The 16179-nt window shown below is 41.8% G+C and overlaps 1 protein-coding gene across 1 annotated transcript in view; it reads right to left on the minus strand.

Moving 5' to 3' along the window:
• LOC138300803 (SPARC-like) overlaps positions 1–16179 on the minus strand; it is a 695108-nt gene that overhangs the window by 162089 nt on the left and 516840 nt on the right. The window contains exons 5-6 of the mRNA XM_069240576.1: positions 11603–11724; positions 848–1005 (exon numbers count right to left, since the gene is read on the minus strand). Of these exons, the coding sequence (XP_069096677.1) occupies positions 848–1005; positions 11603–11724 (280 nt within the window). The remainder of the gene's footprint in view (positions 1–847; positions 1006–11602; positions 11725–16179) is intronic.

The raw sequence follows: 16179 nt of genomic DNA on the forward strand, positions 1-16179 counted from the left end.
AGGGACAGCCAGGCATGCGTACACAGACAGAGTTTTCACACAATATCCGATTCCTTAAGGCCAAGGGTCACACAGTCCTACCTCATCTGGAACATGTCCCATAGGGTGAGAAGATTCTGGCTCCTGCTGCGACAGGGGAAGCTTCCCCTATACATTACAAGCCAGATGGTTTGGTTCTTCTGCTATTTGTAATCTTTGCCATAATGGAGTCCAAGATTTGAAACATGTTGTTTTAATCTGCCCGGCCTTCTTGCTTCATCGCCGCAGGTGGCTGCGCTCTATCTGTTTTACTTTTTCCTTTAGTATTGCTTCCAATTTATTACAAGCCCTCCTCTTTCCGCCTAATGAAATGTTTTGTGCTAGAGTTTTTAACTATTTTAAGTGTTTCTTAACATTGAACTAGTTTAATCAACCTGTCTACGAAAGTTTAATCCTTTTTATTTTTACTGTGTTTTTTTATAAATACGTATCATTTTATGTTGACCTCCAGCGGAGTTCCGTAACATAATAAATAAATAAACTTGAAACTTGGAGACAGCACTCGAAAGATTGTTTCTCATGTGAAATCCGTTTTTCCAGTTGAGACCTCACCAGTGACGTGGATATGTATAAAAGGTAAATCAGTCTCTATTTCTGCTGGACTATCACTTTTCCTTTTCAATATTTGTCTGACCACCAACATGACCTGGTCATATTGTTTGCTAACTTTGAGTTCATTCCTAGGTTCTGAAGAAAAAGAGAAACTTACTCTTGGTAGAGACTCATGGTACTTGTCTGTATGTTACTGAAGCTTAACATTTTAATGTACAAAGGTCAAAATGATTGTAATTATCCATGCTTTTCTAACCTTTGCTATCTGTCGTCTCTCCTGCCTGCTCAAGCAAGTCTGTCCTCCAATATTGCTGAGAGTGCCATTCCCTGAAATCTGCAGGAGGTACAGGAACCAGTCAAGAAGACGGTGTGGAAATTGGTCGAGTTCTCCCACAGAACAAACAGTTTGCAAAACTAGATAAAGGAGTAAAAACAGGAAGTCGTTAATGGATGTGGAGGGAGACTCAGAGAAGGAAGAAATAAGTACATAAAAAACGTTTGAAAGGAAGAGTGTATGGAAGAAAGAGAAAAAGGTAACAAGGAAAAAAGGAAAAAAGGAAAGAAAGAAAAAATATTGCGAGAGGCTCAGACCAGGAAGAACGAAAAAGTTAGAAACTAAGGCAATGGATGGAGTTGAGGGCAAGAAGGGAAAAGGGAAGGGAGGAACAGGCATGGTTAGTAGAAGGGCCAATTTAAATACCAAATTAAAATCGCAGATATTTAATGTAGAAAAATTATATGTTTGCTTTATCAAAGTTTGTTCTCAATAATGCAAAACAGAGGCTGCAGAATGTAAAGCGTGTTTTCCGTAATCAATAACAATTTAGCAGGCACCTGAAATTGCTAGGGAAATTTTCAAGGCTAGCCGTTAATAGGTCAATCACCTTTGCATCATACATGATGGCTGCTGCACGCCCCTTACACAGCTCACAGTAGCCACCCAGCATAAAAGAAGCTGCAAGATTGTCTGGGGCCTAAGGAGAAAAGCGCTAGTCCCGTGTAAGTGCCAGGCAAGATGGATCCTCCCAGCACCACAATAAGCAGGAATCCTGGTTGCCCCTACAGACTAATGAATTTATTAAAGTGAGTTTCCAATACTGTCCTAAAGCAATTAGAGTTCACCTCAGATCTGGTATGTAGTTTGCCCTTCAATAATCGCTACATGTCATTTATAAGGCCTCTTTGGAAATGTTCCATCGAGTTTTTGTGTTGATCTTGCTCAGGTGCTAGGCTGTCACCCACACTTTCATTAAGCTGAACCCTCTGATTCCGGCTCACTGGTGTAGATTATAGATTGCCCATTTTCATGCTTGATTCACGGGTTACTCATGCAATATAGACTCCATTCATCTGGCTTTGCATGTCATCTCTTCAGCTGTTCAAGAAAAGGCAGAGGCATCTCTCAATAAATTTCAAATGGTTTCTAAACCACTAATGACCTGGCTCTCCTTTTGGTGTCACGTTGAGAGATTTTCAGTACTTTGGCCCTTTAACACCTTGGGATCTGTCGCTGTACCTCTGTTGTTGGAATATGGGTTCAAGAATCAAATGGGGTTTGATGAAGACTCTTGCTGGTTGATAATGGCCTACACATTTCAGAAGATACTCTAAGCATCTACAATAACACTTCTGTACTACAATATGTCATGTCAATTCTGAATTTAGAATATCATAAACAACTTGTTGCTTAAAGCTGAGAGTAGAACCAGAGAGCATTCTGAGAGTGAAGCACATGCCTTTTGGAAAGCATATTTTTCCCGGTGAGTCACCAGTCAAAAAACAAAAACAGAGTATGCATGTCCAAATCCAGCATTACCTATGCTGTAGCATTTCAAATCATCTGGAGCCTCCAAGGGACTGTATCAGGTGAACTTGGGTAACGCCAGTCCTATCTACGCTAGATAAATGCATATACTGATAGAGTGAGAGGGGAAAACTTAAGTGAGCTTCATCATCATCAATTAACTTTATTCGGTACAAAAATAGACCATAAGAGACATCCAATATATACAAACATACAAATTTCATAATCATTAAATTAATAAAAACATTATTGATACGTATTTCGAATTCCGAAAGCAACATATATAAAATTTAACTTATCCTGTATTATGTCTACATTTCCCAAATTGTGTAAATAAGAATAAGCAGGCTGGGTAGCTCTAATACTTTTAGATAAAAATAACGGGCGTAAAAACCTTTTTCTTGGGTATCATAAAAAGTACAAAAGAGTATTAATTGCAAAGTACTTTGGCATGTCTTTCCATCGCAACAACATGGTGGAAGATTCTTAAACCAAGTTCCACATGTAGGAAATGCTACCAGGTAATGCAAACGTAACCTAGTAAGTAAGAACCTATGTCGCTCTAGGCTAATAGTAGTCAGATATAACATCGGGTGCAGTTGCTGTATCTGGTTCCTCGCCTAGATTCTATTCGTGGCCAAAAACGGCTCCAGGTCATACATTTTCTGCCAGTACATTTCCTTTACCTTTTTGGTAGCCCACGTTGTCAGAAGGTCCGGCTTAAAAAAGAACTCACCTAGTCCTAATAAAAGAAGTGAGGAGTGGACATATCTGAACCAAGGTATGTCCAATGGTCGTGATAATGAAAGACAATCCTGTATCACCCTTCTACATAAAAAAGCTTCTGGTTTGGACCAACTTTTTATCCATAGCAATATGGGTTGGAGCTTTATATAGCTGGATATGCATCTCAGGCCTACTTCTTCATGACAAAACATTACTGAAGTTGATTGCGGGACTGCTAATAGCCTTCTTAAAAACATATTTTCTACAATCTGGAGGCTCGAGCATTCTTCATATCCCCAAACCCCAGCTCCAAATGTCGCAATAGAGAGAGACATTTGCTAGAAAAGACAGTCATCATCTCTTTTACAGGTTTGTGTCGCAACCTTTTTGCAAATCTAAAAACTGCTTCTATGGCTTTCTGAAATTGTATTGAACGTATATTTACTAAAAATTTCCAATTAAAATCTACATCAATGAGAACCCCCAGGTACGTAAAATACGGGGAAGTATTTCTTCCCCGTCCAAGACAAATTTTTTAGTTTTTGCTAACTTTGGCCCCGTCTTCATCACAAATGACTTAGACCTATTGATTTTAAGACCAAGATTTCCCATGAAAGTATTAAAAGCATTCAATAAAATCTGAAGACCATTTGCTGTCCTTGAAATGAGTACGGTGTCATCCGCATACAATAATACTGGAATTGGGGAGTTATTAAGAATAGGCAGGTCCTTCCCCAATTCACAGAGAAATTTCTCTAACCCATTTATATAAAGAAGAAAGAGAAAAGGGGCCAGCACACAACCTTGTCTAACCGCCTTTAATGAAGGGAACGTCTCTCTTAAACCACCCTCCTTAGAGTAACGAACTCGAGCCGATGTACAAGCACGAAGTCTGCTAAGTAGGACAATTATGTCTTTGTCCACTCCCATATTAAACATGACCGTCCACAGTTTCTCTCTGTTGACTGTGTCGAAAGCACAGGACAAATCCATAAATGCTAAATGTATACACCCCTTTTTGACTTTCGTATATTTTTGGACTATAAGAGTCAGATTGAATGTTTGTTCTACTGTGCCTAGCCCAGCCCGAAAGCCAAACTGGACTTCTGAAAGACAGTGAGATTCAGTTGCCCAGTTTTCCAACTTATGTAAATCAGCAGGAATTTTGTCTGGGCCAGGGGCTTTCTCAGAAGGACAGTCTTGAGTAGCCTGTTTTACATCGGCTACACTTATAGTATTACTGAAAGCCGCACTGATTAAAACATTTCCTATTTTCATAAGGCAATTCGTATCATATTGTTGGACATTGTTCTCCATTGCAAAAGTTTTTGAAAAATAATCCACCCAAGTTTGAGCTGGAATGACAGTATCCATAGTCATCTTGTGCTTATCATTCAACAATGGAGAATTAACCACTCACCAGAATGCAGTTGTATCTTTATTTTTACTTGCTTGGATCAGTTCCTCCCAGGCAGACTCACTTAATTCAGCCTTCCTCTTAGCAAGTGCTTCCTTATACATCTTTCTTGCAATTTTAATTGCTTGTCGATCTTGAGGAGATGCATTGGTTATTTTCTTAAATTTTTTAGGGATAGAGTACATGCATGATTGAACCATCGAAGGCCTTGTACTTTGTTAGTGCCAGGGCACTGTAGTTTTTCAGCCATGTACTTTGTTCTGCGCTCAAAGTTGTCGTAACATGTGTCCATTTGTTTTGCATTAGATCTTTAAAAAAGCTGTTACTATCTATTTTACCCCATTTAATTGCAAGGCCTTTTCGGGCTGAGAACTTCATGTCTGGGTGTCGTTTCTCCATTCTCAGGTCACGCTTCAAACCCAAGCTTATTTCAATAGTTAGAGGGTTGTGATCACTAATACAGGTTGGCATTACCCTAAACTGCCCGACAAAGGGCGTTAGTTCTCTGGAATAAATAATAAAGTCAATGGTGGTATGAGCATCTCCTCTTATAAACGTCGGTACCCCCTCTGAGACAGATATAGGAAAAAGCAGAGAATTAGCTGTTATCACACAGTTGAGAGCATTCCCATAAGGAGAGTGTTTAAAGTGCTGAATAGGACAATCGTTTTCATCGAGGAGCCCACAGCAATCTAAATACTCTGGTTCACATAAATGAGCATTGAAATCACCAACCCATTTTATTCTTAGGTCCTTTTTACTAATATTCGTTGCCTTGTGTATTGTCATCTCCAAGTTGCGAACCACACTAGTGTCCAAATTGACGAAGGTATTGTTATAATAATTAATCAGCAATATGTCAAATGGCTCTAATAATTTCAAAAATAGGGCCAAGAAAAAAGGGGATGTGCCCACGACACACACATCCACCCCCCTTGCCATTACTGATACAAAAGTGGCTAGACCTCTCTTAGCCCTACCCGCGGATGTCTTAATTGCAGGGACACTATATGTGGAATAACCATTATGATATGGAGGCTCTATAAGCCAGGTCTCTTGGCAACAAATAAAAAGATTCTCTGTCACTAATTTTAGCCAATCAGGGTTTCCCATTTTTTATTTTAATCCTGCCACATTCCAGGAAATAATCCCTGAAACTGTCGTATTGTATATGTTGTGTATAACGGAGGCTCCCTTAGATTGGAGAAAGGACTGATGCAGTGTATTTAACTCCGGAGTCCCCTGTAAGGGTGACCCAGTTGCTAACGCTCAGTCTAACTTTTTTAAAGAAGCCAGGGGCTCAAATCTATTAGACAGCGTCAGGGTGGTATCGAGTGGTTTAGAGACACCAAGATGGCTAAGATTCTGTTTTCCAGGGTAAATTAGATCAGATAGACAGGACTTGGGTGAAGAGAGAATAAACTTGGATAATCGTTGTGCTCTTATAGACCCTGCAGGTAGCGTTATAGTTGAGAAGTGATGGTGCAAGGGATTAACTATCCAGGGACTCCTAAAGTTTGTAATTATGCAATCCCCTTGTGAGGACTGGGGGGATAAGCCAACCAAGGGGACCCTTCTTACAATTAAAATGTCCTTGCAAAAATCTACCCTCCTCCCCGAATGCTTTCCTACCCAGTGCGTCACTTTATTTAACAATGATGCATGAGACTCATAATGTGAGTTTCTTAGTGTAGGAACATTTCCCAAAATTAGAATATAAGGAGCACATGCCATAAGTTGTTTGAGTTCTCATAGTCACCTGGCCCTCAGAATCCTCCCGCTTATCTGCACCCCACCGAGATTGTACATTTATAGAATTTTGTGTTACCACTAGATTCAAAGGCTTAGAAGATAGATTCTGGACGGGATTCAGCCTGTGATTTTGGTATAACTGAGTAGCCGGGGCTGGTGGGCGCACAGAGTCAGTATGGTTGATCTGAGATTTGACCCTCAGTGGTGAAGAGTTCGTTGACTTTGATATAAGGTCAACCTTCTCCTCCAGGACCGCCACTTTCTCCAGAACCAAAGACCATAACTTTTTTATGTCCCTGAGTTGATTCTCAATCTGACTAAGACAGTCATTAGAAGGCTCCGAAGTCTTACTGTCTCTTATCTGTTTTCCCATAGTTCTTTTTAGTGGGTTGGGTTGTCGTTTCCCCTTTCTCTTTTCCATTCCTGCTGATTCCTTTTCGGGCTCATAAGATTTTGCAGGAGACAAGGCTGGATCTAAAGTGGGGACTATAGCATTGGGAGGGATTGCTTGCCTACTCTTTTTTGAGGGTGGACTCTCAGGGGTCATGGAAGTAATTAAATCTACTCGGGGGTCCTTATCCATTATTACAGAAGGATTCCCTGTCCTTATCTTAGTTAGTGGAGATTTTACATGGGGAGTCCTTTCTTCCCCCTCACCTTTCCCTATTTTCTCAAGGGATGACTCTAGAGTAGCTTCCACTCTCCCTATCTCCGACTCAATGACACCCATCACAGAGGTAAGATAGCTAGTTATCAACCGGGGGGGGCTCCTGAATGGAGCTCCTCCTTCCACACTCCCCTTTTCGTTTCCCCATCAGGGCTAGCTAGTCCTTAATTAGAAAGAGAAAAGAAAAATCTGAACGCCTTATGTTTTTTCCCTTCCTTACAGAGTCCAGTGCCCAGTGCTAACCTGGGGTAGGGCTGCGTTTTTTACAGCCCCTATCTTGAGGGGGAAGGCTAGTCACAGCTTCCTGCCACAGAAGCCCGAAAGTTGTATTCCTATAGTCCTATAGTCCTCACCGTCACCTGGTGTGTGTATAAATCAACAACACAGAAAGTGTCTAATAAAAGCCTCTCAAATACCCAAAATGACAGAGGCTCCTCCTTCTCCTCCTTCTGCTCCTTCAGTCGGCGCTTTTTCACAGTTCTAACTCATTCACCAGGGCCCCAAAAACAGAATTAAACGGGGGGCCCAGCCCAGCTTCTTCCTGTCGATGACGGGCGAAGGACGGGCCCGCCCTTGGCCCGGGCGCCGCCCGCGCACGTCCCACGAGGCGGGAGCACGATGAAAGATTTAAAGGGCTCCTCCACCCCCAGGCAGCAGTCCAGCGCATCCCGCAAGGCGGTAGCGCGATGAAAGATTTAAAGGGCTCCTCCACCCCCAGGCAGCAGTCCAGCGCGTCCCGCGAGGCTGGAGCGCGATGAAAGATTTAAAGGGCTCCTCCGCCCAAGGCAGTAGTCCAGCTCAGTTAAGTGAGCTTATTTTCTAAAGGTTTTAGTTGGTTAAAATAGCATCTTGATGCTGTCCCAACTTCCGCATTTAATGAGAAATCACCATCAATCGTAACACAGAGATTATTAACCAAGAGGACAGGTTTAGGACAGGGTCAGTCTGTGGATTGCAGCAAGAAAGTGTGAGTCTACAAGAGCTATGATGGTTTAGTTAATAGAATATCGAGCTGGATTTATTGAGGCTTTAAGGTTCGTCAAGAAAAGTATGTCTTCAGCATACAGCAGGAAACTGCAACCAGGCAGATCAAGTATCTGTTGACTTTAGTGGTTGTTTTGGTCTCAGGAGTGATATGTGATTTTTAAATTAATAATTTTAGTAAAAGTGTTTTGTGTAGTTAGTCTATATTTAAGTGTTCGACATTTTGGATACTAGTGGTAGCCAGTCCCCTTAAACTGAACTTGTCTGTTACTGTTCATGCAACATAACTAAATAAATCAGCAAGCCCTATAAGGGGGTGTAGATACCGTAAATCATGGAATAAAAGTAGAACCCTGTAGTACACGATGAACCGGACCGTGCACATGGGGAACTTGACTGAATCAATTAGGATTTGTTGCCACTGCTCTTGAAAGTATGATTTCATCCACTGTAGCATTGACCCACAAATATGCAGCCACTGCTTCACGCTTTAGTTCAATATTCCATACTCTACTTTGTCACAGGCTGTCAATAGATGAAGAAAAAGAAAAGCTACTCGAACATCCTTATCCAGAATGATAACCAGGTAGCACCTTATGTTGAACAAAGCTGTTTCAGTCCTCTTACTGGCTGGAAAACTGACTAATGATCGTTTGGAAGTCTCTGATGTTCCATATTCCTCTGGAGTTAGCACCACACTTTCTAGGATTTTCCATGAGTACTAGGAGTTTGGAATAGATCCATAATTGTCGAGGACCTCTGGAACGAGATGATCACATTTTCAAAAGGCGTTCATTGTGTAATGTTTGCAATTTGAGCAAAAATGATGAGTATTACTGTAATACAGTATGCCTGCCATCTGCATGAAAAAAATACATAATGAAATACCTTTATTAAAAGAATCACACAAGATACCAATGAGAGTATAACTTGAGCAGGAAGTGTCTTGCAGCCAAGCCAAACATCGTTTTTCTGCAAGACATTTTCTGCTCAAACTATTTTTTATGAACTATGCAAAACAGCATAAATGAAAGGAAAACAACAAGTTTGAACACATTCAATAATTACAAAATATTTTCCTTGTCAAATAAAAACTGCCCAGGCCTACTTTGTATCTGCATTGGATTTTGTGAAGAGTGGAAAAATCAACCATATTAGATAGGTTTGATGCTTTATGCTTGAGGGCTAGCCTTGCAATCTCTCAATGCTTCAGACAATCTATTGATGTTAACATTGCCCTAGAGGTGAGTGAGGTACCGGATATTAATGGAGATCCTTTAAGGTTGTTCATTATAGTTTCCCGTCTTTTGGTTATTGTGGATTTGAAGAATCTGTACACATCCTCTCAGTGCTGCTGGTTTGTATATAGGTTTTTCTGGAGTCTCTAGGGTGCCAAATATTGAGTATTTGATGGAACTAGTTAGTTGTCTCATCTATTTGCAGTATTTTACACCTGACAAAACTGTCCTTGTTGTGTTGATCTGTTTCCTTGCTGATCTACTTTCTCACTCTCTAAGGTTCAGCGAGCTCTTGATTTTACCATTTTTTTGATGCTCTGTTTTCACTTTCATCTTTTCTATGAGTGTGAATTTATGAATCATTGTTGAGATTGTAGCAGGTGGTGTTAATGGTCCAATATTGAGATTGCCAGAAACTGGAGTAGGACATACTGGGCCTTTACTTACTGTTTTTGACTAGTATCTTCACCCCAGTTACCAGCCATTGGGATTTGTTGGGCAATGAATGGGAAATAACACAAAGGCCCTGGAATTACCAGTTCCTTTACCACTGGCGATTCCTGATTACTGATCTTTTCTAGGCCTGGGCGGAGTTCACAGAGGACTCCGTGGAATTCCACTGAGTTGAAAAAAAAACTCTGTGGAATTCCACAGAGGCAGAGTTCCGTGACCCATGGAGTCCTGAATGCCCCTGATCTCAGAAGTGCTAGGCAGCGTTGGGCCTCGTCAGCCAGGCCTAACCCTGCTTGGCATTTTAGAGATCTAGCGCATTCAGGAGAGGGCCTTGGCAGTGACGGGCCAGTGCCCAAGAGGTTTGAAATGGCAGCTTTCTTTCGCTGCCTACGGCCTTGGCCTGAATTCAGGTCAGGGCTGCATGCAGTAAAAGCTGCCAGGCGTTTTGTGCACCAGCCTGACCCGTGTGCACTGCACATGGGTCAGGCCGGTGCACAAGAGGCCTGAAATGGCAGCTTTCATTGTCTACGACCCTGGTCTGAATTCAGGCCAGGGCTGTCGGCAGCAAAAGCTGTCATTTCAGTCCTTGTTTGCGCACCAGTGTGCACAAACAATGATAAAAGAGACAAGAACCTATCTGGGTCTTCCGGGGGGTCCTCCTCTCCTTCTCATCCAACAGCACTGAGTCTCACTGGCTGCCTCCCTCTGGTCTGCTCCGGTGCATGCTGGCACCCAGTTATGGGCTGCACAGCTCAAGCGGAGACTGTCTGCACTTGCCCTGCGCAGCCCCTACTGGGCTGCAGCACACCGGGTGAGCTCTGCTCAACTGGCGGGGCTAGTGGAGTTTTGGGACTTTTAGTTAAAAAAACTCTGTTAGCTCCGCCAGCGGTGCATAGCTCCCCGCACACCCCTGATTTTTTCCAGGGGCATTTTCCCCCTACTTTTAGCCAGTCATGGCTCGCAGGGATTCCTGGGGTCTGGGCGGCACGCGGGAAAGGGGGGGTGGAGGGTGATTAATAACATTTAATAAAATACAATTTAAAAAACTTACCTCCTCAGTCGCCGCGCTGCTCCTTTCTCCTCCGTCGTCACTGCATGCAGGCACAGGCTCCCAGCCTGCCCTGTGGCCAATCCTGACGCTGCTCAAAGCAGCATCAGGATTGGCTGGGAGCACCCAGCCATGGTGCTTCCAGGCAGACTGGGAGCCTGTGCAGGCTTTCCAGCCTAGCAACAATGTGTTGTTGGGCTGGAAAGAGCCCTGTACGCATGTGTGTTTTGCCGGCCCGAGACGGCTGACCAAACACACATGTGCTCTGAGGGGAGTGCACTCCCCTCTGCTCATCACCCCCAATGCCCCGCCCCTTTTACAAGCAAGGGATAATAAACAAAGTTTATTATCCCTTCCCCGTGAAACGATTTAAGCAGGAGGAAAATCTGCTCTGAAATACATTAGGTTTTACTGAGTATGTTCCCTTCTCCTGTTAAAATTTGGAAACAGTTCAGAACTGGCCTCTAAACGTCTTCATGATTTGTTTCAACAAGTAACTATAGTTGTTCCCCAAGAAAAGGGAGGAGGTATTTCGTTTATAGCACCTAAATTCCCCACACCAGCCCCTGCAGGGAAGCTAAGCTAATCAACAAATACTACTGGCGATGCCTTGCACATCTTTGACTCTTGCAGCAGATGAAACACACCTCTGTGAGTGGCCCATTTAAATTTATTTAAATGGCTTGCTTGAAAATCAGTGGTTATATTCCAGTTGTATGACTAAACACAAAAACAACTACAGCTGCCATTTACATTCATACCAGAATGTTGGGAACGTGTTCTGATTTTACAGTGAATTATTATCTTTTTCTAAAGGGGAACACAAGGTGTCACATGAGAATTGTTTCAAGAGACGAGCACAATGATTTCCATGTACATTAAAAGCATATTTTATTGAATAAGTTTGGAATTTCACTTGTACCTAGGCACCGTCCCTTGTGGGCAAGTCCAATCCTGCGACGTTTGCGACAGGCTTCCTTGTGTAGCAGGCACTGACTGAGGTAAGATTTTCCCGTCACACTGCACACTGGATCACTCTCTGTTCTGTGGAAAAATTAAAGCATTGATATCTAATAAGGCATGTCTCCTTCCTGGCTACTGCTCCGGGATAACAGTAATATTAAAAAAAATTCTGGTAGGTTTTATGACCCTAAATCATATATAGTTTGTTTAAGTGGCACCACCTCCCTGCTGTTGATTGACACCCAAAGACCGATTGCTACAAATCTATTTTTCCTTTTGTTTGTTTGTGTCTGCGAGTGGGAGAGGGAAAGCGCAGTACGAATGAACATGTTTATGAGTGTTCTTACACGATGATGATTGTGTGTTCATGGGCTGGTGTGTACACACACATATTGTACAAACACAATAGCAGCTATATATTTATAAAAATCATATACATGACTGTGTTTGTGCTGCAGTGCAAAGGAAAGTAAAAAACACGAATGTATGACACACTCTAACAGTAGCGGGCACCACATTACCCCACCAATAAAAAGCATGTTTGTAATTCATATTCACTAAATTAAGGAATCCCTGCAAATGCTGATTAAAACAGACTATCAACTGTTTTCATTATTTATTTATTATGTTTTAGGTTTTTTACTTAGCTCCAAAGGAAAGTGCAGCACTCTGTGGAGAATTTGTTGGTGGAAACCTGCAATATGTATTTCAGTAGAAATTACAATATCGTGCATTGGGTCTGGTCAAGGCTGAACTGTAAAAACCAGGATTGCATTGTGTTCCTTACTACCCTTATATGGGTAACTGAAGCACTTACCTATATGGGAAACAAACTACGCCATGTAGGGTGTGTGGTTGAAATGGTGTTGTCTTTGTTTTGTGATCCTACGTGAAAAATGTTTCCATGGTGTGTGTGATGACCATTGAGGTGTTGTTATCTTGTTATAGAATGCAGTGCGTAGCAGTGTGGTAGATGCTGAGATTTAAGAGACAGATGTGCCGTTTATGGTCTTTAGTAAGCTGGCAGCTTTGGACACATCTGCAGTTCTCTGTACGGTATTTGTTATGATTATAGTGTACTTAGCTGATAACTATGCTGGGTTGTCCAGCCTGAAATTTTGTTTATAGCTTTGGTCTAGAGCTGGCATTATTGGAGAGAGAGAGAAGAAAGTGCAGAGATCTGCTGGGATGGGCATTTTTTACTATCACTCTATATTTGAGGGTCTTTGTGAGATTTGAATAATTGGTCATAGTGTACAGTTATTTGAGACCTGCAGTGGTGGATCTCCAATCAACCAGCATTGTGTGACAGATGTCTTCAGTTATTTCATGGCTCTTCAGTTGGAGATAGGTGGTTTATAGGTGTGTAAAGTGCTGGTGATGGATAAACCCCATAGAAGACATGTCTTATGTGAGTGTAAGAGATGATCACAGTCCGCTGAGTGTTATGGTATTAGTATTGTGGTGGACCATAAAGTTATATATTAATTGATATAAGTGAATAATACCCAGGCGAACCATAGGTCAGCCTTTCTATGGGTTGTAACCTGAAGCTTGAACTTGAAGGTGTGATTGTCTTTCCAGGTTTTATCCCTGAGGTATTGGATGATGTTGTTATATTGGAAACAGCCATATTTTCAATTGTTTTCTGAAGTACATATACTTCTGGATGCTGGCTGGTGGTGACTTCCAGAGGTTGGCAGCTTGTACTGAGAAAGCAGTGGATCCTATGGAGTTCCTATGGTAAGGTGTATGATGATAAGACATGCAAGCCTAGAGCACAGTGTCCTTTTTTGTTTGTATTACTTGAATCTAACTTGTAGGTATAGTGGTCTTTTTCGTTAGGAGGCTCTGTGGACAGTGCAGAGTGCCTTATAAATGGCCCTTCTAGCTATAGGGAGCCGGAGGAGAGACTTTAAGACTGGAGTCCTGCATGCCTTTGGGGATGTGATGGAGATTAAAATGAGAAAATGAAACATTAATACAAGCCAGAGGCTCGTAATATGCAGTTTCTTTTTCTGCTATTTATTTAAGTAGCATGTTTAAATTTCCATAGACCTGCTCCCCTAGCCAAGTGGTAACAACAAAAGAAGAAATACCACAAACACTGGGCCTGATTCGAAAAGGTAAATTTACACTTTTATGTAAGTTACTTTGTTTGGCATTCACACACTACGAGTTAATAGTAAGTTTACAACTGCAGAAACTCCACAGTCCAAAATATTCCGTCCCAGGTTCAGAGTATCTGTAGTCAGTGAATACTTAAAAGAAGGTAAACCTACACAAAACTTTCTTTTAAGTTACTGTCTGCCAAGTTGGTTTTGTTGTTATACTTAGGCCCATAGTTATACTTTTTTAGTGCCGCATTTGCGTCATTTGTTGACGCCAAAGCGGCGCAAACTTGCAAAATACAATTGTATTTTGTAAGATTGCTACGTTTTTGCGTCAAAAAGCGGCGCAAATGCGGCGCTAAAAAGGTATAAATATGGGACTTAGTATCCTTTAGATGAGTGTCAGAAATCAGATCTGTTGATATGTCTTCAATGTACTTTCCCCGAAAGTGGTTCATTTTAAGCTTATAGGGCATACTAAGAATGTGTCCATCTCTGTAGAGGTTCTGACATTTCGTTTGCACCCTGAAGTGTAGAAAGGTGCTTTAAGTAGCATGTGCAATTAAAGGAAAACCAGAGCTATTCCACCCATAATTGTTCAATTGTTCATTTCATTGCCTAAGCCATATGCTCAGGTAACCTCAACTACTTTAAGTAGACGGGTTAAAGAAATAATGACCTTCAGAGGGTGGGTACAGGCTCGTCCTCCCTGGCTTAAAAAAAACACCTTGGTGGTGGTGTAGGGTATAGGATATGTTTACGTCAGTACACTAGTCCAGGGTTTCTACATTTAAAGCTTTTTACTGTAAACCAAAAAAATACTGCCAGTGTCACTAACCAGGCAACTGTCTTATTCACAAGGAGGCAATATATTTGGAGGGAAGCATTTCTCTCGAAAGGAATACATCTTATTTTTGGAGGTTTAGCATTGTCGGAAATGTATTGTACTTCAAACACACTACTTGAGTAAACAGCAGGAAAAGACACTGCATAAAATTATGCCTCCTTAGCCCACTGGCTGTGAGAATCTGCAATTGTAGAGTACTTGCCTGTTTATTTGCCTATTTATCTTAAACATATTTACAATTTGTTGCATGTGTGGGAATTATGCAATTGCTTTAATTAAGTACTGAATCAAGAACTGGTATTCAAGTTCCTCATTTTTAAAAACATATGTGTGTGTGTAAGTTAAACATATTTGTGTAAATAGTCTGACTTACAGTGAGAAAAAGACTTTTCAAATTCAGAAAAAAAAAATTCTGTTTGTAAATGGATTTCTTTACATGGAGAACACTGTGTAAGTAAATTTGCTCCTGTGATTCGGAGGTGGGCATGCAAGGGCTAGAACGGCCTGGAACTTTGTGCATACCCACAAACATATGCTTTATGCCTTTAGGGATCTTCACAAATCATTTTCCCATACCGTACCAGCCTGGAAATAGTCAGAGATGTACAATGAAAATATATTACCAGAAAGTAATGATTTCATCACCACCAGCATGTACCAACTCATCCCAAATGCATATGTGATTATCAAACCAATCATAATTACATGAAAGACCACTCAATAGTTTGTGCTTGATATGCCTCCATTTTTTTGCTGCATTCATCATGTGTCATTCCTGCTAATTTGTTTGGATTCAGGGATAGTCACAGTAGAAATTAAATGAGCCTTCTCCAACTATTTTAACAGGGATCTGGTGTAACTGTGGGGTTAGTACCAGCACTGTTATCACTGTGCAAAACTGGTAGCAGCCTACACAAGTCATGCATATTCCCTTTGCACCAACCTTTTTACAACCACTACCACCTTGGTTTTAAAACCCTTGCTGGCATTTGTTTAAGCTGAAAACCCTGCCTCCATTGTATTTTGGCCTGTGTGCAGGTGCCTGTAGGAATGCTTCTCTACTGCACTACTGGATTATACAGGACTGCTTCCTGTTTAGGCGCTCAGCTGTGAGAGGAAGTGGGGTGCCAAGCCCCCTGTGGTCTTGCTGCACCTGCAGATTAGGTGATCTTGCACCCTCCTGCTTCTCCTTTTGCTGGTTATTTTCTGTGTGTGTACTTATGATGCAGCCACCAGAATGATAGAGGCCAGAGGCAGGGGCCTACAGCAGCTGCGCCCGAAGTGATAGACCCAGATCCAAACATGGATGACATGGCCCACATTGATGCTACTCTTCTCTGCCACTCTGCCAAGTTCGACAAGGTTTTCAGGTCATATTGGACTATAAAACCTCCTTGGAAGCCAAGATTGACTCTACTCACTGGATGTTAATCTGCTCTGGGTAGACCATCGAAAGCTGATTGACAGAGGGGATGATATTGAATTGGCATTGACCTATTTGCATCCTAGCCTCCAGGCCCTCCAAACCCAAATCCGGGAACAGCAGTAAGAAGTCACTTCTCCTCAATGTAGGGCAGA

This window comes from Pleurodeles waltl, chromosome 6, assembly GCF_031143425.1.
Source record: "Pleurodeles waltl isolate 20211129_DDA chromosome 6, aPleWal1.hap1.20221129, whole genome shotgun sequence".
Taxonomy (NCBI): Eukaryota; Metazoa; Chordata; class Amphibia; order Caudata; family Salamandridae; genus Pleurodeles; species Pleurodeles waltl.